This window comes from Nothoprocta perdicaria, unplaced genomic scaffold (genome assembly GCF_003342845.1).
Source record: "Nothoprocta perdicaria isolate Ctin4 unplaced genomic scaffold, notPer1 scaffold_56, whole genome shotgun sequence".
NCBI classification, from domain to species: domain Eukaryota; kingdom Metazoa; phylum Chordata; class Aves; order Tinamiformes; family Tinamidae; genus Nothoprocta; species Nothoprocta perdicaria.
The window spans coordinates 3,118,089-3,145,519 of record NW_020455821.1 but is presented as its reverse complement, the minus strand read 5'-3'; the positions used below and the strand labels follow the sequence as shown (position 1 = coordinate 3,145,519).

Sequence of the window (27,431 nt, the reverse complement as noted above, 5' to 3'; positions counted from 1 at the left end):
AAGCTTGCAAATTCCRAGTTTCCAGAAGTAACTTTATTTACTAGTCCATAACTTGGACTAGGTTGTTGGTTAGGAATATCCAAAACCAAGCCTGGAGGCCATGTCCAAAACATAGGGCACCTTTGAGGGGACTCGGTCTTGTTGCTGAGAGCTGAGCATGGTGTGAGCCTGCTCAGCAGCCTCAATCCCCAGGGGACCCAGCAAGTGTTCCCCAAGGAAAGAGGAGGAACAAATGTCATGGGAAGATCTGCAGCCAGGGGAGGGAAGGGGGCGTTTGGGAGCACGTGGAGAAATGGAGGCCTTTCCAGTGTGCACAAGTCCTGCAAAAAGCAATCCCTGCAGTGCTCTAGCACTGCTGCATTTTTAAGCTTTTATTTTGATACCGTAACAAATTCAAAAACATAAATTCCTCAAGTGTATGATTTAATGACTTTCTTAAATCATTAAATCTCAGTGGAAAATTAATGAAATAAGGCATCCAGCCTCCTTTGCAAATTATCACTTAAAACATTATATAATTAAGTCTTTTGCAAAATAGACTTGAATCATATGCTAAGCATATATTTGTATAAATTTTAACTGGATAGAATTGCAAAAGTAACTAAAAAGGAATATTATGAGATCTGAGAACTTCTCTTGATATATGGAAGATAATTTACTCTCTACATCTACAGATTAAAAATAAAATTTGCATAGAGAACAAGTCTGTTATTTCATCCACCAGTGCCTCACCTTATTTTGTATCCCTGGCTTGTTTGTGCCCCTGAGCCACAGGCTAAATGCATTTAATTTGTATGCTAGTGACATGTAACCCAGCAGCTTTGAAATGTCTCTTTTGCTACTTCGTGGAAAACATAACCAGTGCTAAAATTAAGGAGAAAGTAACATACAATGCAAGACTGATCAACAAACATTGTATAGTTGAGCATTTCAKCCAATTGCCATGTTCATATAACATGGGGCGGGCTATTAGTGGCTTCGTTTTTATTTTACATGCTTTAAATATTGCCAGGAGAGAACATAACTGAGATCTCTGAGAGGAGGCTGAAGCATTTAGCATAAAAAAAAGGGGAAAAAAAAACCTTGTGTCCATTGAAAAAAAAAAATCACAACTATTACACTTTTTTTTTTTTTTCAGAATTGAATTATCTGTGACTTCCCATGTGTACACAAAATAAAACAGGAATGGATAAGGTTGTGAATATTTCTGGCAACCAGGTGCATCAGCAGGAGGACCTCCACATCCCCACGCACACAACCCAGGGCAGCAGCAATACTGACCAGCACCCTGAGGTGCCCCATTCCTGGGGCAAACCACAGACAGACAAAGCAGGAGCCAGCACGTGGCTCCCTTGGCAGGATTCACCTCAGTTTTGACATCTGGGGGCAGGACTCTCTCTTTAACAGCCCTTGCTGTGAGGAGGCACAAACAGAACTCCAGAAACAAGGACAGCTGAGGAAACAGGACCATCCAAGGGCCACATAAAAGAGAAAGAGGGAAGGAAAAATATCATGTGTTACACACTGTTCAGCCAAATACCTTGAAGATACTCAAGATTACACCATTACAGGCAACAGCTTTACATTAAATCTGCCTGGAGTTACAGCAGCTGGCAGCAGTGGGAGATGAGGACTGGGCACAGCTACCTTTTATCCAGCAAATGCAACAGCGTTGAAGAGAAATGAACTTGCTGGCTTGGAATAATGGACCTGTCTATGGATGGTTGATTCAGTTCCTGAAGTTTTCTTGTCTTTCTAACCCTGTTTTTAATTGCTTAATTCCATTGGGGAGAACAAGTATCAGAGCCTCAGGTCCTTTTTCTGTAAACTCTGTGAAGTGCTAAGAGAATATAAGTATTATCATTGCTATTTATTTTACCCTTTGGTGTTTCATCTCTCTTTCCCGATTGGTTTATTATGACTAATGCCAAAATTCAGTTCACAGTTATCTCTCTTGGGCGAAGAGATAATATAATGTGACATTTAATACTTTGTACCACAGGCCATCTTCTCTCTTCGCAGCACTAAAATCACATAAGTAGCACGGAGCAATCATAACAATAGATGTATCTTTTATTCACAGATAAAAACTGAAGCAAGCTGTTATAATACATATTTGTACAAAGGATTTGAAAAAACCATAAAAAGGAAGATGATCAGAAAATATGATTCGTTATGAAATGCGGTATTACATACACTATCAAACCTTTGCAAAAGTATTCGTTTGGCAACAATTTATCAATAGTCCCACACTGAAGTGGCCTCCTTCAAAAAAGCACAAATCTCATGCAGCATGTATAAACTTGATCCTGAGGGTTTGCCTTCCTTAGAAAAACTGTAAAAAGATATACTATTTGTCTTAAAAGTTCAAAATGCAAATGCTATATTTATAGTCAAAACTATATAAAAATATGGACCTAACTTAACATTTACAAAAAACTTTTTGTTTCTTTTTTTGCTTTGTTTTATGGTTTTGGTAATAAACGCAATTCTCAATTCCTGCAGTCAGAGAGGAAAAAACAAAATAAAACAAAACAAAGCACAGTGCCCTTTGCAGACTTCCTCACATTAACGACTCCAAAAAGACCAGGTCTGTGACAGGTGAGGTTAGTAACCAAAGTAGTAGGTAAGCAGTTAATATATATCTATATATGTATATATAAAATGGAAAACAAACTTTTATTTTGATCTGAAAAAGTAACAATACAAAACCTGAAGGTAAAAGAATTGTTCCAAAATGCCATAATACAACTTTTCAATAGATAAATGCTCATAAAAATATCTTGAACCCTAACCAAGAAAACAATTATAATACAATTTTAATCTGCTACATAAAACAGCTTTTCTATGAAACAAGAAGGCAAGTTCAGGTATGAAAACATAATTTACTTATTGCTTTTGCTACAATGTTGTTTGTTTTTTACATATAGTCATAAATACACTATACAGTATAAAATATTTCATAGGAATACATTTTGTGGTCTGCTTAGGTTTGCTGGCTTTAATTCTAGCACCAAATACAAAAAGGAAAATCAAATGAACTTTAAAGGCACTTCCATTGTTTGTTTTTTTGTTTGTTTTAAAGTCTTGGCTTGTTCTCAATTTCTTTGCTTCCCTCTGTTAGAAGCAGTATTTGTTCCTTTTATCTTTGTACAGTTCAGGTCACATTGAGGCACCAAATGATTTATGAACATTCCCATCCCTCAGCTGTTTCATTCTCCTACAACATTCATTGTTGCTCTTTAGTCGTCACGTTTCCTCCTTCACTTTCCAACTCTGTGCTCTCTTTTCTTCCTCAGATCGGACGCTTCAGCTTCACTTCCTTCGCTCCCTTGAGAATCTCTCTTCAAACCTCCACTTCCCTTACTCCATCTTGCACATCTGATATCATTCCAATATCAAAACACGTCACTATCATGATGTGCGACTTGCACAGATTAACACACTGCTCCAGTTCCTCTGTCACTTGTTCCAGGGCCTCCAGATACTCCTGTGACTCCTTATCAAGATCAGGATCCACTTCAACTGTCAACCAGAAAAAAAAAAGTAGGTAAGAGAAACAGCTCAGCATAGAACATTGTTCTACTGACAAAATTCAACTTGTGTCTCATCATAAGGGAGAAAATTATGTGGAGCACAATTTCATTCTGTTGAACTACAGAGCCTCGTCACTGTATTCAGCAGAAACAACACTCTGCTTTGAAGTTCCAGTCAAGCATGGTACTCGATCTGTGAACAAATCTCATGCTTCAGTTTTCCACCTGTAACATGCACATGGGAATAGTTTTTCCTTCTTTAGAAAGAAGGAAAAGCCACTGTAGTGGATTATAAAGGTTATATAAATATTTATTATTTATAATAATCACAGTGAGTCTCTGCATTGTTTCTACTTCCTCTCCTGTTTGAGCTTTTTGTTCATTCCTGGTACTGCTCATCACTGAAAGCAAATCCTCTATCACAGCAATGCTCATGCCGCCACAGAGCTCAGTTTAGCCAGTAATCTAAGCAAGTGCTCAACTTGCCAGTGGGACTGGTCACATGCTTAAAATTAGTCATATGCTGATGATATTGCCTTTTTTTTTTTTTTTTTTTTTTTTTGTAAAAAGACTTACAGTCTTCTTTCCACTTATTCGGATCCATCATCAACCTGCACTTTGTCTCTTCCAACTCTTCCTTCAAAAGTTCATGCTTTGCCTTCACTTCTCTGATTCGTTGCTGGCGCCTCTCTAGTATCTTCAGCTTCGTATGGAAATACATCAGCCCCTTTTAAGACATAGAAAGACAATTTCATGAATTTGTGTGTTACGAACTGACCTCCGACAGTTTGACACTAATTGCTCCCAGCTCATCACTTGTTAGCAGGTGGGTTGTTTGGTTTGGTTGTGAGTTTTTTGGGGTTTTTTTTTGTTTTGTTTTTGTTTTTTATTTGAAGTGTACATTAATGGATTCTAATCTAGAGGAACAACATGCTACATGACTTCAGCATTTGTTGCACTTTTATTAAATTAGCAAACATCTCTACTATGTTCTGTTTTAGTACTCCTGTTTTCAGAGGATTTTTTTTCCAGTAGCACAGCATGGCCTAATGATAATGAATTACATTTACTACTAAGACATAAGAATTTTGATCGTCTTAAACCTACCTTCTCAACATCCGGGAAAGGCTATTATGAAAGAGACAGGAAAAAGGCATCAGTAAAACACAGAATTCTGGTCTCCAAAATAGAATTAGTGAAAGTGTTTTCCAATTACAAGTAGATTAAACTCAGTACATCCCTGATGTAATAGAATCTTGCCATTTACATAAAGAGTTAATGACCYTACAGTTGAGAGAGGCTGTAAGGTTTCACCAGACAGGCTGGCTAAGACTATGAAGTCTTCTCAGAATGTATTTGTTGGTAACTTCCATTCACACCATCATTCATGTTAACCACAACTAATTTCAGGCAGTAATCATTTTCATTTTCTGTGTTAAGGGTACCCCAACCTATGAATTGTAAAATTAATAATTACAGTACTTTAATTGCAATCAATTTCCTGAACACCATTCCTACATTCAAGCAAGGATTCTGCCTGTATACTGTAATTCAAGTTGTCTTTACGTCTTGTAWAATATATGCTGACCTCAGTTTCCTCTTGTCTGTGTCGCTGTAATCGTTCCACGTCATCAATCTCATAAACTTTAATTTCAAATGGCTCTTTCAAAGTGCCTGGCAAAGGTGGTAGATCAACCCATTGGCCAGTGACACTGGGTTTTCTACCAAGGGAAGCAGCATCCGGCAGTGGAGCAGGAATCAGTCTGCGACGCTGGAGACCTGCAATACAAAAGACAAGTCCTCCTCAGACTCAGAGCACTAACAGACTGCAGAAGGTCCTGCAGCAAATCCAAGATCTAAATTCTTACAATGCTTAGTAAAACACACTCAGGCTACTAACTAAATTACTGTCTTGATGAAGTATGCTGCCCTTAGCTTACTGATGGGAAGAGCAGCAGTTCTTCTCTAAAAGATGTTGGAGCATCAGTTCTTTATTTTCCCCTTCCAAAAATATTCTGCCYGGATTATATTCTCTTCAGTGGCCAGTAATGGTGTTCGCTACCTTGCTCTGGCAATAAGATAGCAAAGAGATTTCAAACCAGTACTGATAATGGCAGAAGACTCTGGAAATCCATCTTCTCCTCCTGCTAAAACAAGCCAGGATATCTGGGCTATCAAGTACCACTACTAAGATCTCATTGTATTACAATACAATGTTAGCAAACAACTCCCTCCAGGACCACTACCAATGCTTTAAGGTGCTAAATACCAGCAATTTTCAATTACTTTGTAGGATTAGGATGTATTTGGCACTTTAGAAGGCAGCAACAAGCCAAGCTGCAACTTGCCTCACCTCTAATGTCCACATATCACTGCCCATTTGCACTCAACAGCACTCAAAGGTGTGAGTATAACCTCATCTACTCCTAAATAGCATGGCTCCAAGGTTTATGAGCCATAAAATCTCAYTGCAAAGCAACAAATTGTCACCATGATGCATCTGCTAGGATTCAAGTTTCCTGAAGCAGAGATTGACTTGTGTCCTTTGAAAGTGTTGGTAATGGTTTCCACTGACATTTCTGGAAGTAAGTTCTGTCCCCAGGATGGGCTTCCCTTCGAAAGCTTCCTTCAGTTCAGAGACTGCAAGTCTCCAACATGGCTTGACAATTTGTGCTACTCCAAGAACATGTCGAACACTTTACAATGATGACAATATATTTTAGGTCAATAATGGGTCTACACAAAAMCCTTCTGGCAAGAAATATTTAACAAAGCTCCTAAGAAAGATCATTTCATGTATAAAATACGCTAGTGCATCAAAGTGTAAAACATTGAAAAAGTAATAGATAATTTACTGATCCAGAGCAATTTCTATGGAAAAAAAAAGAAACAGGTTGTCATTTTTAAACACGTTATAAGCATTTCCGGGGCAAAAACAAATACAAACCCATCAATGGGCAATACCTTCTCGATATGTGTGTAGCTTATACAGCTGTTAATATTGATTTGTAGGAAAGGTATAAGAGGTTGATGTCTTATGGAAAGAAAACTATAGTAAATGTTGCACTAAGTCTCCAAACTGATTTATCATCTGCTGAAGCAACTCAGTCAAGCTTGATGCTGAAGCTGGCTACAAACAGCAGCACTTACAGTGTTAAAGCAGCACAGAAAGGCACTGGAGACCAGCAAAGGGGGTCTTGGCTTTTGCATCAATGCTTTGTGTGGTGCAATTGGACGTGTCTACTTCAGCACAGTGCAGAAGTGGGAGCCACCTCTTTTAAGTGATTCTTCCCAAGTTTTCTGTTGCTTCCAGAGTCTGTGTGTCCACTAGACACATTTCCTCACAAAACCACTATAAAAATACAATGATTCTGTAATTGGCTGGTAGCACTAACCTAAGCTTTGCTGCATCCTGTATATATAGCCTTCCTTCTACATCTTACCTTCTCTTTCTCTTAACTCCTACCTTTGGGTAATCTAGTGCTAATTCCTCAGTGATTCACAAACCCTCTTCTTCAAACCCGCTCCCCCATTTCTGAACTGAAGTCCCAGCCCGTCTCACTGAAATTCCTTCCTAAATGTCTAGCCAACAGCAGCTCTTCCTCTCCTTACTGCCATTCTCYTCACTTTTTACCCAGCTTGCAGACCCACAGTCCTTACTCAGAAAAAATCATCAAGATCGTCCCAGGGCCTTCACTGCTCTCCTTTATGTGGAAAAAAAAAGGGGGGGGGAAAGAAAAAACATGTTTTCCAGCCCTGCTGCATGACGCTACGTTCACAGGCAGGCCTGCCATGCCCCACGGAGAAACGTCCTCCCGCCGTCCCCTGAGCTCCCCAACTGCCCGCGGCCATCTGCGCTCTGCTCCTTGCAGGGAGGCTGGAGGTGCCTCCGGGCGCTCTGTGCTTTTCCTGCCCTCCGAGACGCAGCACCTGGGTCACACCTGCAGCCGCCAGGCGGCTTTGAAGTAAAATAAATGACAAGTCTCCCATGTGCTTGCATACGCGGGTGCCTCCAATGCGTGCAGGCGCACCCAGCCCTGCACAGCACCTTCCTCTGAGCCAAACCACCTTGTCCTCACCGCCAGGGGCACCCTCAACCTCCCCAGGGACGTTTCCACCATGTTTTGGGCAGCTCAAGCTCCTTACCTGTCGATCTCTTCTTGGGGGACTTGAGGCTCCTCATGCGGCCCGGTGAGGACATGCCGCTCTCGCTCATGGAGTCGTGCGCCGAGGAGGCGCTGCCCGTCGCTTCGCTGTCCCGAATCATGCTCTCGTAGCCGCTGCTGCCCCCGCTGTGGTAGAAAAGAGCTGTCCTGCCCATGGCCGGCGGCAGCTCCCCGCTCAGGACGCTGCTGTTGTCGCTGCCGTGGCCGCTGCTGTACCGCTGGGGCCTGCGGGGCGCCGTGATCTTGCTGTAAGGAGACGGCAGCACCGGCAGCGGGGACTTCTCGTCACTGAGGTTGATGCCGCTGTCGTTGCCGCTGTCCGAGTCTGTGGAGCCTCGGAAATGCCCCATCTTGGCGGAGCCGCCCGACACCAGCTCGTTGACGCGGCTGTTGGCCGCCCGCATGGCCTGCTTGGTGCCCATGATGGTTCCTCGGCCTGGCTTGCTGCTGACCGCCTGCACGGAGCGGGGGGCCGCCTTGCCGCCCGGGGCCGTGCTGGAGCCCTTCCCAACGGGCTGGGCCAGGGACTTGACCGAGGAACTGAGCGACTTTGAGCCGCTGGTGGAGAGGTTCCGGTTTTTATTCCCATTGGCTTGGACCTTGGGGTTGGTTGTGCTTTTGGCTTGGCTGTTCTTACAGGGCACAGCGGTAGTGAAGGACTGTGGTAAGGTCACACTAGCGGCAACAGGAGGGACCCCCAGCCTCGGGACRGAGCGCCCTGTCCTGCTGTTGTTAGCACTCACATTTTCCCTTGCCATGCTTGCTTTGGACCCTACGGATGTCAGGCTGTCGCACCGTTCCAAGGACATGTGACTCCCGTAGCGGTGGACAGCTTCGCTCTTTGATGCCTTTGTCTTCAAACTTGAGGTCATCTTAGGCAAAGAGTGATCGCCCTTCAGGTTCAGTTTACTGCTGGCACTTTCGGGAACACAAGACCCGGCTTTTAACCGCAAATCTGCTTCATCTTCAGCCTTTGGCGTGAGAGCTCTGACAAAGTCCAGGCCTACAGCTTTTCCCCCACCATTACCCAGACCAACTGGTTTCTGTTCCAGGCTTGATTTGCGCACGGGAGGTGTTGGAGGTGTTGGCCCCCCTGGCCTAGGTAGCAGGCTTGACTTCTGGGGTGTGCTTTTCTTTCCCAGTGACGATTTCAAGCTGCCAGCTGCCAAGGGAGCATCCAGATTCCCTCTGGTCGTAGCCTCTGAGAAAGTACTGTTAGTGTGTGGTACTGGCATCACGCCCAGCGTGGTGGCTCCTCTCTTCAGCTGGGGCATCTTCATCGGAGTTTCTGACTTCTTTGCAGCTCCACTGGAAGATTTGCAGGCCATTTCGCAACCATCCACAACTCTCTGAGAACAGGCTAGCATAGTCTGCGACTTAGTTGGCCTGGATGCYGGGCTGAAATACTGGGCAGCCTTTSCTGGCTGCTGATCAGTACCAAATGTGTGAGATTTTGGAGACAGCATTGAGTCTGCCGGGTTTGTTTCCAACTGATTATCCGTGCGCAAGAGCCAGGGATCTTCAAATATACAATGTGGATTCTGCAGCTCTTTATAGCTGAGGACAGTATTATGGTGGATTGCAGACGAGGTAGTTTTTGTTTTCCTAGGAAGACTAGAATGTATGGTTTCTATCACAGGCGTATCCCGAGAATTAATAGATTTTATTCTTAGGGGCTGATCAGTGACACAAAAAGCACTTTTTATCTGAGATGCTTTGGTAGTTTCTGGGGTGTGGGGGTTTTTGCTGATGCCTGAGGACAGCTTACTGGAACTCATGCTCTCACTCTCCAGCTCAGAGAAGCAAAACCCACTGTCATTCAGAGCACTTTTCAGTGGTACATTAGGTGAATCCAAGTTGAATGGTTCCTCAGACTTATTACAGCTGTAAGATGACTGTGCAACAAAACTGTCACCAGAATGTGCTCCATCACTTTCAATTGTACAGATGCTGACTTCGCTAAGCCATGAACTGATGGAGGAGCGTCTGCTGCTGGAAAAGGGATCCTTAGCAAAGGGCACAACAATATCAATATTTACACCAGTAGAACTTTCCTGTGAGGTATAAGCATCAAACTCATCATTTATGCTGCTGATAATGCTAACYGGCCTGGAGCCTGAAGCAAGGGCCTGAAGGGAGCAGTCGCTGTTAAAGCTAATGATACTGGAAGGTCTTCCATTATCTAAAATCCCACTAATRGACAGTTCTTCCACCACCGTGAAAACAAGTTCATCCTCTCCATTCAGCTCTACAGGCTGCTGCAAAGTCACCGTGGTGGTCAAAATATCCCGATCAAAGCACTTCCCTCTGAACGCTGACCGGAAGCTGTGTACCTCTATAGCACCTGACTGGTTCTGGGTGTTGCTGCCAACCAGAAACGTGGTTCCTGGTGGGTTTTGCTCAGGTTTGTTGGCCATCTGCTTRCTCATCCCCACGGGAGGAGTCCGAACTGCATTGCTGTTGTCCAACTCTGAACTCTCGGCCTTGGGGCTCAGCACTTGCTCTTTCTGCTGTGGAGGGGGCGGTGCTGGGCTCGGCAAGGGTCTCTTCACATATGAGGACTTTTCTTTAATGACAGGTTCGGCTGGGCATTTATTCTGCTCGTGACTCCTTGAAGAGCTACCCACTGAGGACTTTGGAGAATCTGTGACTGTGTGTCTCTCTTGTTCTCCCTCCAGTACCGAGTCTATTATTTTGCCATCAGCTTTGCTCTGCTGCTTGGAATACTCTGCTCTGAAGTGGGGTGCACTCTTTTCATGACAATTGCCRTTCCTTGGCATAACAGCCTGGAAAGGAAGGTTATATCCTTTTTTCRGAGATGCAGTTTCTGGTGGAACTGGTTTCTTAAATCCTCCGGAAGGAGAAGACATYTTCTCCTTTATCAGTTTGGTCTGTGCATTTTCTGTACCTCCATGGACTGGACTACAACTAGACAAAACAGAGTTTTCTCCACAGGCGAATTTGATGGGTTCCTCACTTCCATCAATGCACTCTAACCGTTCTTGCAATTCAGCAAAAGTGTTGCATTTAAAATGATCCTTGTCAGAACTTCTACCAAGAGCAGAATTGTCCTTACTTCTCTTTTTGTTTAGGGACGGGATTATGGGAACAAACTCTGGGGGGCCTTCATTATCTGTCAATTCCCTGTCAGACAAAGCTGCACCATTGGGACCAACATAAATGACAGTATCACAAGACTGTTCACTGCTRGAGGAGTAATCAGGATCACTAGATATGCTCAGCACAGGAAGGTCAGGGTCAAGGGCAACAGTTCGTGGGTGAAATGGTCGCAAATGGGGTGGTCTTCGGACATGTCCTTCTTCACATGAACTCTCTCCTCCAGATGAGCTGGATGCATACTGCAAATGATCAACACGAAGGAGTTATCAATAGTGAGGTACCTGTATGTAATTAAATGGACGTGCAATCCATTTGTATCCAATATACTGAGCTTTGCATGCACAGTCATAAGCACATCTAGTGCAAGATGTTAGTGTGAATCAGAATAACAATGTCATGCTACACACACTTTACTATATCTAGAGTAATGTAGCAATCACACCTTTTCAGAAAATTTTCATTAAATATTACACATTGACTTCTCTTCGTCAGTTTTCTTGTCTTTTCTTATGGGTTTTTAATTAACACACATTGAAGCCTTTGCAATAGTTCCACATATAATCAATGAAAGAATACGTGTTTGCAACAAAAAGAAAGAGAATTTCAGGCTTAATGATCAAGAGGAGGGATAATGGCTCTGTGCCAAGCCATTTGTCAAGTTCTCTCCTGAGCTTTCACGCATTTTGTATTACTTCCCTCTGCCGAGAAATCCCACGTTCCCCCACCACGGGGTTAAGAAAACTCATTTTCAAATGAATTAATTGCAGCTTGTTTGTGCACCCACCTTGGATTTTTTCTTTCTCATTCGGTGGATTCGCGATGCAAGCTGAATGGTTGTGAGAGTTTCTGCATAATTGGCTGGGGAGTCAGAAATATGCGCAATCATGGTTGTTCTGCAGTTGATGTTCCCAAGTGACTCCCTCAACAACATGGTCAACTTGTTGTCCCTGTGTAACAAATCAGAACACCAGGTTGGTTTCAAGAAATTACCATCTTTTGCCGATTTTTGCACCACATATTGTGCATTCATTATCATATGATATATGCATGTATGTGTACACACAGATGAGAAATATGCTGCTATTGGCCATATTTAAAGCATGTTTAAATGTACCATACAAAGATGCCATTATTCTGTTAATTTATCCACATTTGTAGTTGCAATATGACAAGTCATTTTATTTGTTACTTAGACAATTCTAAAATGATATTATTCTAGCTCAGTTATCTCAGGCTTAGCTCAGGTTACCCAAACAGCACGAGTGCTAGATTTTTATCTGGGCAGACTTGGTCTCTGCAAATATGAGCCCTGAGAGCTATACGCGAACAATTCTGATATGAAGAAAAGTTAACAGAAATGATGAAAAGGTCCTAAACAAACATGTTGTTAGATATCAGAAATACATTATCAGCTCCATCCCAACTAATGTAGTTTCCTTTATTCCTGCTGACTGTCCTCTCTGAAGGCTTCCCCAGTGATGCGAGTCCTTATCTACGGACAGCAGAAGTAAGAAGTCCTTTGTTGCACGTAGCTGTGCCCCAAGACATGTCTCCAGCAGAGACCCCTCCGCACCCTGGCAGCTGCTCGTGCCCATTTCTCTGAGCTGGCCCGCACACATGGGAACTGTCACTGTGTCTCTGCTCCCCYGACCAGCTCAGGTGACAAAGGGATCACTACTGAGGAACTGCCCTTCTTTCTTCTAAGCACCCACCCATGCTCTGCTCCACCAAAAAACCGAGCAAATAGCCTGAGAAAAATAGCTATTTTCTGCCTCAAACACAAGGACAGGACACCTGTTTGAGATGCCGCACTAGATAAATATGTGAAATGACATGATTGATAATGAAGGCATTAAGTCCTAATGCATCAAGACAAGCAGCAATTAAATTTTTMGTATTGCAAGCCAAGTTCCGTAGAGGGGTTTACAATGAGGATGCTGTCTTCAGGCTGGGCTCCTCACAGGTGTCTTTGACATATTACTGTCAAGCACACTCCCAAAAAGCAATACATCTACATGTTCACTTTTGAAGTACAGCATGCTAGTGAATAACACAGCATAATACCTGAAAACATTAGTATGTGTATTGCTCAAATAGCTATACTGATCAACAGCTCTTTGATAACAATATTTCATATAGCTCTTTGGTATTTTCTGAATTTTTAACAGAATTAGGGGATAATAATTAGGGGATAAAAAATCCTATGATTTTTAAATGAAAATATTCACTACATTTATCCAGCTGTCTGAGACTGGTCTCCCAAACCCGGAGAAAGAGAGGAGGAAGGAGAAAAGAAACCATTTTGACAATTTCCCTATTTTTCAAACCACCAGTCCCTCCTCAACACACATTTTCACCCAAATTAAGTATATGACAGTATCCATAGGTTTTTTAGTCAGCTGAATAAGAATTTTTTGTTACTATGGGGCCTTTAAAAACATACAATTTAAAAACATACAATACAATCATAAGTGATCCTGAAAGACCACCGATCCCTTTCTGATCAAACTTTCTTTAAATTCCAGTTATATGAAGAGTGCACTGTTGATGCAATTCATTGTTCCCGTAACACCAGCCACATATTGAAGGTAATGCATGCAATAATTCACTTACTTATATGGCACATGCTTAGCACCATTAATTAAGGCCAAAATTACATTGCCCAGGGCAGAGAGAGACAAACACAGAGAGCCTCCTCCATCTCGGGTCTTGCTCAGCACTTTTTCACAGCTCCCTAGATCGATGAGATGCAAGCGGCTGCGTCCTCCAGACACTAAAACAATAAGGGGAACAACAGTTGCATATCACATGGTTGCAGGGACCCACACCAGACTGAGTATTCAACACACATTCAAATGAGGGAAGTAATGAATGCAGCATGGGATAATGCCCAAATTAAATATTAATGTCGGGGAAGCCAGATATTAGCTACAGCTACCAAAGTTGACTGGCTTGAGGGTTCACCTCATTTTTTCTTTGTAAGTTTATTGCAAATTATTATTAAAGCAACCYCACACCAAGTCACTGAAAAACAAGCAATTTGAGAAAATAATTCATACTTCCTCCTTTGCCACTCTTCTCCATGCGATACTGGTATATGTGCAGAGTGAAGAGCATATGTGAATTCCTCCTATCTTCTTCCTCACATTCGGGTCTGCTGGTACTTCTGGCAGCAATTGCAGCATCAAGGAAAAAGGCAGCTTTCTCTGCTGTCGGGGCTCTTAGCTCACTTTGGTTTTGGAGCTTGAATATAAACAAGAAAATGATTAATTAGTACAAGGGTATCTTTTTTTTTTTTTTTTTTTTTTTTTTTACTGAAATGGCTAAATCTCTGGGGCATTCCAAGAAACAAATACGTACACCATGAAAGCAGGGCTTACAAATTAAAAGCTTTTCTTTTTTTACCGTCTCAAAAGTTGTTGTAATTGTAGTCAGATAAAAGGAAATAAAAGGCGGAAGAAAGTCAGGCTCAAAATCTGTGTTGTGATATGCACTGTACCTGGGTTCCACATATTGGATCTTCTCTCAGATAAACCCCGGGAGACTGGCCATCCTGAAGGCTGCCAGTGGCTACTTCAGCCAACAAATCCTTCAGGTTTTCATCTTTGCCACTGATCTCCACAGCAGATACTCTAATAGAGAAACGAGTCCCAGTTTTTTCTTTACGTTCATTGATTAATTTGAACAGCCAAGAAATTGCACAGGGAATGACACCAAGGCTTTGTGTGGAATTATCTTTTCCAATCATGGTGTAAGATTTTCCTAGAATGGAAAGACAGAAGTGAACTTAATTCACCTTTCATGCACAAAGGAGTTTCACTTCATGCTATCACCACTGCACACTCTATGTGATGACATGTGCTGCAAAGATAACGGGAAGTAACATGCAAAAATGCAAAGTATTCCACTATTAATCCATTACTATTTATTCAATTAGCTTTGCCATTTTTGTAACCAAAATCCAAAACAAATTGAATTTTAAGAATATCTGATTTTTTAGATTTTCATCACAATACACCTATAGAAACTTGCTCCTGAATAAACCAATCTGATGCTACATTTTACCTTTACAAATTAAAACTTACAATCTTTGTGTAGAAATAAACCACGATAAGTTTGCAAATCTAATTAAAAAGAAATTCTAATCTATTCATATACTCCAGGTTTATTGTTCCAGAAGCTGACAGCATGTAATTACCAGGCTGACATAGTAATTAACTGTAACGAATTTGGGAGCTCACCAAGCTTGACATGACCAAAGCAAAATATGCAGCCATCTGCACCATTCACAACAGACTGGATTACTTCTGCTACTGTTCCAGAGCATACCTCCGCCTGAAAGAAAGATTGGAGACAAATAAGAAAMGGAACATACATTGCTACGGGTTTTGCTATTCTTCTACATGAAAAGAATGACTTAGATTTTCTGAGGCACAATACTCCCCATGTTTACTGTGTCAGTTGCATTATTTTAGTAACTATGCTACTTTAAAAAATAATACAATCTGCTACTATAGCCTAAAATAGTTTTCAATTCTATTAAACCAATTCTCCTGCAATATTGATTCTAAGACTAATGCAGCAAACTGAATGCTATCCAAACAGGCTTCCTRCTGGTATAATAGCTTAGCCAAGGGTTTTTCAGCAATAGTAGCAACTCCATTGAAATTAAGCTACTCAAGAGTGCTCGCAGAAATTAAAAAGACATTCATACTGGAGAAAATGCATTAAGATCCTTAAACAGGATTTCACACTATCACATTTTCCCTTTCTAAGGGAAACATCATTGTCAGTAAAGAGAACTTGCTACAATACCTGAGTGTACTAAAGCCATGTCTATGAAAAGTTTCAAATACAATAGGGTATATTAAGAATGGTAATGGGGCCRGGGAGAAAAATAAGCAACTGCAGTGAAATGATGAGGCTCTGTTTGCTGGTGCACAGCGGAACRCGTGTCCTGAGCAATGACACCCGCACAAATGTCCCTGTGCTGCCTGGCATCACGCAGACACACCACGAACAGGCCCTTGGAAGGGCCCATCACAAGAACCTGAAAGAGCCCAGCCCACACTGGAGTCAAAAACTTAGCAGACTGGTGTCAAAACCAGCACAGCTGCAGGCTGCCATGGGCCACCTTGTACCCAGACTGGCAAAGAATCTTCAGCAAGGGTAAGAAACAGCCACGTCCAGTTCCAGACCAAAAGACATCTCCAGGGTATCAGATTTGGGAGCCAAGAAGAAAACAAAGAGTAGAAGACTAAATTATGGGTTTCTGAACTTGATCTTGTCTTGCTTTATCAACTTTAACAGACCATTTTCACCTCGAATGTTTTATTTTTCTTTGACCAACCCTTTTTTTTCCAGGCAGCTGAAACCTGAAGTGGCTTTCCACACTCTGCTTGACTTGTTCCCTTTTTAAAGCCACTGTATGATTTTTTTTTTTTCCTGCATCCTGATTTTGCTTGGAAGGGAATTTTAGCCATCCAGTAAATAYACCCTCTTGCAAGGCAAGAGAAAGACATGCACCATCAGCACCATGATCAAGATAAAAGAATTGGCCAAATACACAGCATAAACAAACTGGGGAAGGAAAGGAAAATACAAAAGCTACCCATTTGCTTCAGTATAGCAATCCCATGGGGTGATCTATATCTCTAACAATGGCATTTAGGTTAACTTTAAGCACAAGCTCATTCCCATTGGAAGTCGGGGGAAGGACTTCATTTCAGTGACACCACAAGGGTTAAAACTCTGCTGAATGGAAAACTGCATTTCATATTGGCTCTGTGTTTTTCAGTAACAAGAGAAAATGCAGGAAGATAATTCAGTCAGCAAATCCATCTCCCCAGCTATTGCTCCTTAATTTTACATCTCAGCTAAACTGAAAATGTAAGAATTTATCCACTTGTCTATTAATTACTGTTTTTTTCCCCAAGCATTAAGGCAACTCATTCAAAATTCCCCAGAAACATGGCTCTTCAGGCAATCAAATGCAGTGGCCGTGAGAAGACTCAGGAGGTTAGTGCGARTTTCTGCGGTACCTGGGAAGCATCCTGGGGGAATACTGCATCAAAGGCAAACATCTTTGGGACAGCGACGACGCCCCTCCTGTGACCTAGGTTGGAAGGTCCACTTGTAGCTGGATCGTAAAGTGTGATTTGCTTTTTTCGTGGGTCTACCTTTAGGAAGGACATGGATTCAGATGTTTCATGTGCTCCTTGAGAGGGACAAATCCTCACCATCACCTTCACCTGCAAATATTTAGAAGGAATTGACAATTTTAGTTCCCAGCTACACACGCAGAGCATTCCTCCCAAACCCCCTCCCCTCCCAAGACAGGATCATTTGTAATATTCAGGTGTGTCAGAGAACCAGAGCCAGATTTTCCAGACCGGCTTCCACCCTGGGGTCTGCACTGAAATCACTTTTAAAGGCACGCTTTTGTTAACTCCAGKTAACTCTTCTGCAATTTTTCTATTTCAATTTCTAAATACTTGAGCTGTGAGTATAAAGTGTAGGTGCATTACTGTACCTAAAGAAAAGGAAACTTTACCCTCCTACCTTTCATATATTTAATGTGACCAAACATACAAGCTGTTCATTCGAAAAAGCTCAGAGAGCGGGCACATTCACACAGAATCAAGTCTGGAAACGTTCAATTCCTTGCTCACATTCTTCTCCCAAAAAACTGCTTCTCTGATAGCCTTCCCAGGCAGGCAGGTGCATTTACACTGTCACCGTTAGGCTCTTGGTGGTTAACTGAGGATTTATGGGAGTCGCAAGGAAGGGAGACAAAACAAATTACAAGTCCCGAAGCCGGAAAACAAACCACTCACAACGTTTGTTGCTGTGGCAGTGCTGCTACTGCTCGTTTCCTACACGTGGCMTTTCGAGACAGTATTTTTAGAGAGCTCAGACACATGGGCTGTGATTTCCAGAGCCGCCTACGGAAGCCAGGCGAGTGGACTGAAGTTCAGCGAGGGCTGCACATCTGCTTCCTTTGGCCGCTTGGAAATCACGCTCTTGTTTTGGAAAACTGTGTGGGACAGTGTCTCACACCCACTTATGACCATTCATCCTTATGAAATGCTCCAGGTCAGAACCAACRTATTTTATGAACCTGGCACTGAAGTAAATGGCTATTCCAGGCGCARGGAATCACTTTGCAGATCTTCAATTCTGTACTGGGACGAGGTTCAGGAGATGTAATTCACTGCTGTGGCCAAGAGCAAACCCAAACGTGCTGGGCAAATCCCGCAAGCACAGAGTGTGCTGCAGACTGCACGGAGTTGCACGTTGCACAGGAAGCCAGGTTGGAAAGCATGGATTTGTGATGGAGAAAGATCCCCCTTTTCAAYAGCATCCCTGCATGGTTGTCAAGCACTGTCACAGGAAACACTTTCCAGAAAAGGATCCATAAAAACTTCCCCCCMCTTTTTTTCAAAGAGGGGGGTTAAGAAACAACCAGCCCCTCCAACCAACAAGAGGCTCCACCAAAGGTAGCACCAAATTCTTCCAACCCATTGACTCAAGCAGTCCCCTGATTTCAGCACTTTTCTTTCTCTCATTTTGAGTACTGATATGAATATGAAAATATCATCTCAGAAAGTACATGAACCTTCAGATAAATGAAATGGCTCCTTCAAAAGCTAAAGTGCATCGGAGGTGACAGGCTCAAGGCTGTTTCCCCATTAAAGCTCCATGAAGGCAGCTTTGTGYGGCATTACCTCAACCTTGACATGCCAACAAGGGGCTTGGAAAAATAACTCTCCCCAGGCAAAATAAATAAATATATATATATATACACAAATACAAATGCTCACTTCAGGGTCACTCAATTAAAATAAGCGTTTAAAAATACATGCTGCTTTCAAAGCATGTCTCAAAAGTCCTTTCTTTTCTCTTTTACACCTATTATTAGATTATAACAGTCAGAGCTACTGTAAGAGGAAAATTGGTTTCTTTCTGACCTCAACAGCGAGTTACCTCCATCAGTGTTGCTCCCCTTAACACCGAGATGGCTTCACCCCAGAAAAAACTCGTATGTCAAATTAGCTTTTTGAGCCCATCTCTCTGAAGATAGAGGACACTAAATGCTCTGCCCATAATGGATCAGAGTCCAACTCCTACCAGGAATCAAAGGTCACATTCATTTTTTTCCAGGGAAAGTGAGCTTTCAAGGGAAATGGAAGACAGAAGAGAAAAGGGGCTGGAGGGAGCTCCTTTTTGTATATAAAAAAGGTTTTGTATATAAAAACTGATTTGCAGTGTAGCAAAACATTCACTTCAAACCTAGTTTCTATGCCAGCTAAATCTGAATCTAAGTAATAATTTCATCTTATTATCCAGACCATTAATGTTTAAGGGTTATCTAACTGAAATTGTAGGGTTATAATGTGTCGCTTTTATTCATGATGCTGGGCTGGACACTGACTTCCCATGGAAATAAAGTGGAAATGCCCACGGAAGTACTGCAAGAAGGAAAGATCACTGAAATCTATCCTTTTAGAACAGCAAAATCTATATTTCTCAACACGCAAAAGATGATTGCATCTATACTGCATCAACAGCGGCTACTGATAACACTGTGGCTAGTGATAAAAACATGAGATGAAGAATGAAAACAAGCGATAGAGAAGGAATGGCAGCAGGAAGAAAAAGAAAGAGAATTACAGATGGAAGCTTTATAAAGGACATAGAGATTGGTACATATACATTTGTACACTCATTGAATATTGGACGGAGGATGAATTTTAATGAGTGTGTTGACAAAGCRGAGAGGTTTGTACTCAAGCTCAATTTCTGCAAATAAAACTAAAAAAAGCACAAGCATCAATACATGCACATTATTAATATTTTTCTCAATGCCTGAAGCCATCTTGAATCATGCAAATCACTGAASTATCTCATTAATTAACTGGCTCTGTAATCTTGTGGGTTTTGTACGCTGGGGGTTAACACACAACTGCTGAACTTTCCAAATTCCTGTTTCTGCAGGAACTAGGAGGTCAGCGGAATCGCTGAAGGAAATCCTATTAAAATCAAAAGTGCTTGGGAAAAGAAGATGGCAAACGCATCCTGAATATGCCATTAAAAAGATAAAGAATTTAATAAATACATATATAGCATATAATTTGGAAAAGCCATGGAAAAGGGCATGAGGTCAGAGGCCCACCTGTATGTAATTTTAACTGTAACTGGCAAGATAGGAGCGATTCACAGTAATTAGGGATTCTTTTCTTCCTAGGGTTATCTATCTGTCAGCCCATCTATTATATATATATATATGTGTATATATATAAATATATATAATATATATAAAAAGTGCGTGTGTTTATTTATGTATATGTATATATGTGTGCGTCAAACCACTGTTTTASGCACACATCACTGGAATTCTAGGGCAGACAAACTGACAAACGGCTTTTTTCCCAGATTTCTGGGAAAAAAGAAAAAAAAGGAAAAAAAAAAATCAGAGAGAGAAAAACCCTTTGTGTTAAGAGCAAGAGCAAGAGAAATGGCTAGACCTCGGTTAGTTTTTGAAACATGCAAGGAAAACCACTGGAGAACCACCGATCTAGAGAGTGCTCTCAAATATGAGCAATTTGTATGAAACAGGCCCAAACTCAAACACTCTGCTTGAACATCTTTAACCTTTCTGAGAGTCCAATCTAGATAGATGTTTAGCACCTGAACATTGAAACATCTCAGGAACAAGTCTGAGCTGCTACCACCCTGTCYTCTGCTTACAGATCCTTGCTGCAGGCTCACATTTGGCACCTGAGGGTCACCAAGAGAGCACCGGTGTCCCACAGGACTTGCTGCTGCTGTGCTGGGGCCAACAGCCTCAGGCGCTGCCCTGCGCGGGGCCTGGCTGAACTGGGGCTGTCTTCTGGCCTGGGCTCCAGACCTGCTCGACTGCCTGGGTTCCACTGAGGAGAAAAGGGAGACACAGCAACCAAGAAGAGAAGGCTGAGGGGTGATCTGATCAGTGTCTATAAATACCTCAAGGGAGGGACTGAGGAGGACAGGGCCAGACTCTTTTCCATGGTGGCCACCRAGAGAACTAAAAGAAATGGCCACAAACTGAAGCACCAAAAGTTCTGCAGGAACTTTAGGAAAAAATTATTAACCGTGAAGGTGACAGAGCACTGGAACAGGCTGCCAAGAGAGGTTGTGAAGTCTCCTTCTCTGGAGATTCTCAAAACTTGCTTGGACACAGCCTGTGCCACATGCTCTGAGTGACCCTGTGTGTGCAAGGGAGTTGGGCTAGATGATCTCTAGAGGTGCCTTCCAACCTTAAGGGTTCTATGAAAGTGATGGGCCAGACCGGCCAAGGTAGTGCAAGACATCAAGGATATTGTGAAGAGTGAGAAAGCAGGTCTGGGAGAAGTAAGAGTCTGAACTTAGTCATAAGCTTCTCTCAAGCTTGTCTCTGACAGCATATGTCAATGTGAGACTGTTGGCCAGAGCTAAGCTGGCAGCCTGGTCAAATGTAGCACATATATTTTGGAAAAGCTGACCTGAAGGGTGCTACGGCAAAGTCAACGAACACAAAACTCCGCCAAGATCACGGAGGCGACCAGCATCTCAGAGGAAATCATCACAGAAATCATGTCCAAAGCTAAATTATTTATAGAGAAGTGAGACAGTGAATAACAGAGAACATGACACAAATCTACCGAATTTTAGCTGACACATCTAAACAAAGATTTACACATTGTAAATAAAGGTTAGAAAGGATCTTCCCCACTGTAAGACACAAACAGYCAGACCAGGTCAGTTATCACCACATAATCAAAAGAGATGGAAGGAACATCAACCCTGAGACCAAAGAGAGGGCAGGAACCATCTCCCAACACAAAAAACGTGATCATTTTTGTATTCTGTGCCTATGACTATCCAGATCTCTTAATCATTTTTTTGACAACGATTACAAAACTATTACATGTGAGAAAGTTGGTCATTCACGTTCCAGTGGAGTGAAGGATGCCAAACACACTGGAGAGTTTAATTTGAGGCAGACACGCAGACAGAAAAGGCTCCACTAATTCACTAAGTAATGACTAGACTTCATGGCATTTTGAATGCCGAGGAAATTAAGACTTTTACCCAGCCAAATATGTTAGCACAAGCATAACTATAACATATGGTAACTTTGTTGAAGTCAATGCATCTTCAGGGCTTATGTGTTTACMGTAATGCTTTGTTAGAATTTGATGCTTATATAGTTGTCAAGCTTAAAATTAAACTGAATGAGAAGGCAAAWATAGAAGGCACATATTAAAAAGCATGTAAAATCTTAAAATACAYAAGATCAAGCCTTCGTTGCTAAAATAAACTCTGACTTTATCTCTCTGTATTTTGGGAAAGTGCTGGCACTGTACTGGAATCCATTCTAGAAACGCTGGTCATATTCTGTGTTGCAGCAGTATCATAATCCTTAAATGAACAAGCAATTTGGTCTTTAGCAATAAATGTCATTATATCAAATTTGAATGGACACTAAATATTCCCTGGAAACACATATCCTTGACAAGCATCACCCAGCCAGGAAGCTAATTTTGTCCAATGTTCACAAAATGGCACATAACAACAGGTTAATTAAATAACCGTGTTTAGACATCTACCATTCTGAATTAAGATTTCTCACCAAGAAATTACAAAGAATTCACGWTCAGTTGAATAAAGGCCCTTTTCCAATGAAATCACTTATTTTTTCAACTACAGTGTAAATCAAATTACAAAAGTCCTAGTTCAGAGCCAATATTTTTCATGGATTTAATTGTAACTGACAGATATATAACCCTTGCTAAATTGGTTTACTGTGGGTAGTTCTTACAAGCCTTTCATATACTGCCAGTACCAATGGATGGCAAATTTATATGCAAAATTGCTATGCTAGTATAGACCATCTAGCTCCCCTGGGAGAACCTAAAAAAATCACTTCTGCATTGTACTCTATTAAGGAAGAATTGATTCTCTGTTCCCAGGAGACATGAAGAAAACTGATTGGCTTTTAAAGGTAGAAACAGAGTAGAGGAATTTGTGTACTTTTATCATTTTTTCCCTGTTTTTGTTTCAACTGTTCAAGGTATTGCAGCAGGCACACTCTTGGATTATAGAGGCCTGCGTGCATGGATGGAGAAGTACTTAGTATGATACATGATTTATATCAGATATACACTCTAGCCATTAGGAAACAAGCAGCCATAAAGATGACAAAATTAAGTACCTATTTGTTATCCGCCATCAAACTATCATAAGAACCAGTGAATGGGACATACAACACGGTTAAGAAAACCCTGCATGATCAGTAAATCACATAAGCAGTATCTTTGCTACAGCCCAGAAAATAAAATGAAAATAAATGTTTAAAACAGGTAAGTGGAAACTAATATGTATATACCTGTCCAAGAAACGTGTTTGGCAATTCAGGTTCATCTAAATGCACCACTTCAGTTGTCTCATATAGAAGCTCTGTCATTCTGACATTAAAAAATTGACAGGATCTTTGGAAGAGGCAAGCACTTAAAGTTGCTCTTATAAGTGATGTAGTATTATAAAGAACACTGAATAGAGCTCTAGAAAAAACACTTCGCATGAAAAAGGCTTCCTACCAGGCGAAGAAAAATAGCAAATTGCTACACAGCAACCACTGTAAAAAGGATGTCTTTTTTAATAACACAATATGATAAATTATCTTAAGTAGCACATTAATGTCAGAAATTGAGCATAATCTAACTTCTTTCCAGTGACAATATTAAATGGCTTTCAGACGTCTTCCTACTATTCTGACATTAAATTTAATAACACCCAGAGAGACCACAAAAATGATTCAGTTACAAGAATCATAYTGCAGTGGATCATTGCCTTTTAAGTAGGATTCAGCAAAATGATTTGGACTCTGATGTTTTTGGCACATTCAGAGAAAGGTATGACATTTACTACGTAGCATTTATCAGTACTATGTAAAATTCSTTGCAGTGTACAGTTTGCCAAAGGCAATGGGATTTTCTTTTGTGCATGAGGCTTTGGTAATTGTTGGTTACAAGAAGCAGGCCCCAGAGAGCTCCTACAGCTCTAAATTGGTTTCAACCTTTCCCTCCTTGGTATTCCTGAATATTGAAGCCTCCCTGCTAGCACCTGTTGGAGTATTGCTTGCTCTTCCTTGTGAAGAAGAGCAAGCAAAAGGCTTAATTAGAAATTCTTATCACGGGACAAATCCATTTGCTCCTGCTGAAATTCTGATAAGGGAAAATTGCTATTTGTGAAATGTAAAAGGAATTAATGAAACATTTATTTTCCACCTTCCCAGATAGTACAGAAAACAATGAGAAATTTTAAGTAGAAATTGCAAAAGATACAGAGAGACTCACTCTTGTGGTAAGTGGCTCTTAACAAAGATATTCAATACCCATAAAAGTCCAATAGCAATTCTACCAGCAGAACCATATGACAGGCAAGGGGATGGTGGTGTTAAGCAAAAGCTCATTGGCCTCAAAACATCAATAACTACAAGAATTTGCTATCACAACTGATCTTATTTCTGCTTCCTTCAGAAGCCCTGACTATACACATGTATTTGCTATGGCCAAGAGCGTAGAGCCTAGTGGAAGCAGGATTTCAAACCTTAGTTTTAGTCTTGGCTACTCTCAGTATATTGATTCACTATCTTGTCCAAATAGTTCTGGATGACACTGAACAGCACTGGACCTCCATATGACACCACTGCTAACTTAGCTCCTTTGTCAAATCTGACCTTTTGTTTCCTACCATTTATTAAACCACTAGAGGACACGCGACAGCTTAGGGTTCTTTTTAAGAAACCTAGGTGAGGGCACTYATCAAAAGCTTTTTCAAAATCCAAATGCACTCTATGAAGCAGACCAACCTTATTCACGTGCTCACTGACTCTTCCACAGAGCTCTAGCATAGGCATTCTGCCAACAAAAGCTCTGTCACAAATCCCTAAAATATCCTATTGATCCATGTGTCTATTAGTTGAATTTTTATTATGGTTTCAGCTACCTCGTCTGGGATGAAAATCAGCCTTAGTAGTCTTTGAATCAGAAAAGATGCATAATTACCTTCTTCTTAGAGCAAGACTAACAACCAGCACACTCTGTGAACATTTGCAYAGTCTAGATCTTAACTCAGTGAACTAAGCAGTAGAAATACTGCTCTTATTCTCTGCAGCAAAGCACAGGGGTTTTCTCAACAGTGATCAACAAGTATCTGGTGAGGAGTCAACTGCTGAAACGCTGGACCCAACAAAAATTTTCTTAAACAATATTTTCAGTTGAGAGCTCAACAAGAGACATTTGAGGGTCACRAGGGACTCGTCAATTCAAAAACTCATGAAATCCTTCCTGTCATGTATCTGGCGGAGGACAGATACCACCTGTGTTGCCAAAATGCTCCATACATTCCATGCTGGAGTAGAAACTCCTTCAGATGAACAGGTTGTGGACACAACTCTGGTCTCTCGGTTGGCTCCACGTTCTACCGTGTTCCCAGGCATTCCAGTAGAGCTCTTCCCTTCCATCAGACCTCAGCTGTGCTTACTGATTAAAAATGTAGGTAGACCACACGATCCAAGASGTATAATTTCATGCCATCTGGAATCATGCACTTGATCTATATTAGCCTTTGTTAATCTCTTTGAAGATATCAAATAAACTAGAGCTTTCCATGACACATATGTGCAAACTGGTTCCACTAACCGCTCTGAGAATGTAGGAAGAAAGCCCAAAGTTCCTTGGCTACACACAGCTGTAGGCACAGAAGTGCTGTGAGGTGCAGAGAAACAGTTCTTTGAGCTGCAGGCATAGGGTGTGGAAAACACACTTTAACTCTTAAGACCATTCCCTAGTGCTAGAGCTAAGTGAACAAGAAGACAGAGCAAATGCTCTCTGCTAACACACATGTGCAGAAAAGGTGTTTCTTATTCAACTGTTCTGACATATTAAAATCTCTGAGCCACTGTTCCATGCTTTCTGTATTTCATAATATTGCATCCTCCTTTCAAACCTACCAGAAAAACAGTGGCAGAAACCGTATTTTCACCTGTGAGTTCATAAAACAATGCAGTGACTCTGTTTTTCCATTCAGCACAAACTCATCATCTTAAGAAAATAGTCAGTAAACAACTGAGCATTCTCAGTAAACAACAATATCAGTTATAAGCATTTTGGCTGAAAATCTCTTTCTTTTAATGCTRTGTAGCATGGCTTGTGAAGGTGCATATTTTAGCTCTCTCATGCATATTAAGTACCTTAATTCTACCTTCAAATGCTAATGCCAAGCAACCTATATAAGTAAGTATTCAGCCATTCACCAACATGTTCCCTCGATTCACACGAGACRGACAGCACCAGTGGTTGAGCTCTGCAGGCAATGCAGGGACTACTTCTGCCGAAGGTGAAGCCCATGGATGTGCATTGGGTTTGGATCAATGAAGTCAAAGGAAAATTCCTGTGCTTTCTTCAACAGCAGCAAGGTCAAACACCCTTTGTTAAAACCATTGCTAGTGATGCCCACCAGCTTCAGTGCAGCTGACACTTGTGCAGTGAAGCTCCTGTGGGACCATCAGCTCTCGAGTCAAAATAACAGCCTCAGGCACGTTCACAGATGTGCCTATCTCTCTGTCTCGCAACCATTCCCCCGAGTTCTTGAAATTAATCTAGAAAATTAATTTTAACATAATTGAAATCTGAAGYTACCTTTCCAATGCCAGGGTTGTCCTTGATTTTGGACACAGCTCTCAGAAGGCATGGAGGTGCTGGGGGAGGGCAGAGCTGCAGGATGCCACTGAAGTTGGAGCCGTAGATGGAGAAGTCATGGGTGTGTGGCAGGGGAGGATGGTATTTCTTTCTCTTCGAAGACAGGTTAAGCTTCTGGGCTGCTCTGTATAAAAGTAATAGAAAGGAAGGACAATGTTACTGAATGTTAACTGCAATCTGGACCTGACAACCAGATATTCACTGCCACCGATGTCTGTTTAACAAATCAAGTCATTTTATTCTAATCAGATTTCAAAGGAACACACCATCAGGAGACTATCAGAARGAAAAACTGTGTAGAAAAATTACTGGCAAAATATTCAATTAATTTCTGCTCCAACAGGGTTTCAATTATAATCTAACTTCTCCCTCTTCCCCCACCCTCTTCCCCTTCACAATTGAATCCTAAAATGCTAAAATCTCAGTGACATCATAAAACTTGAAATAATTCCCTTGTCACTGTCAAGACCAGATGGACTTTGCTGGCGATAATATTATAAAAGTGATGTTTTGTATTCGACAAGTTACTCAACACAGAGAATGACACTCCAAGTCAGCTGAGCTCAAGATATTCTATTGTTGGCTGCACTGAAATCATTAGATAATTTCCTTCCAGACAGATTGGTTTTTCCTCCTCAATTCCATTTTTCCACATTAAAAGGGAAAGCTATTAAAGAGACATGCTTTAATGTTCTAAATGATAATGATGCTGCTTTTGAAATGCAGAATTTCAAAACAGAAAAGATGAAGAAAAAATTAAAATATGCTATTATAATTGCAACATTCTTCCTTGTGAATAAAARTAGGCATGTAATCAGTGTTTC

General features: G+C 41.4%; 1 protein-coding gene across 1 annotated transcript in view; it reads right to left on the bottom strand.

The window, feature by feature from the left end:
- Positions 1–2,055: 2,055 nt before the first annotated feature.
- The window catches only part of KIF26A (kinesin family member 26A), a 94,106-nt gene continuing 68,730 nt past the window's right edge, over positions 2,056–27,431 (bottom strand). Inside the window, exons 5-15 of the mRNA XM_026048625.1 lie at positions 26,548–26,731; positions 16,864–17,073; positions 15,064–15,157; positions 14,322–14,584; positions 13,882–14,065; positions 13,436–13,595; positions 11,607–11,769; positions 7,683–11,061; positions 5,125–5,315; positions 4,113–4,263; positions 2,056–3,525 (exon numbers count right to left, since the gene is read on the bottom strand). Coding sequence (XP_025904410.1) covers positions 3,347–3,525; positions 4,113–4,263; positions 5,125–5,315; positions 7,683–11,061; positions 11,607–11,769; positions 13,436–13,595; positions 13,882–14,065; positions 14,322–14,584; positions 15,064–15,157; positions 16,864–17,073; positions 26,548–26,731 — 5,158 coding nt within the window. The 3' untranslated portion in view covers positions 2,056–3,346. The remainder of the gene's footprint in view (positions 3,526–4,112; positions 4,264–5,124; positions 5,316–7,682; positions 11,062–11,606; positions 11,770–13,435; positions 13,596–13,881; positions 14,066–14,321; positions 14,585–15,063; positions 15,158–16,863; positions 17,074–26,547; positions 26,732–27,431) is intronic.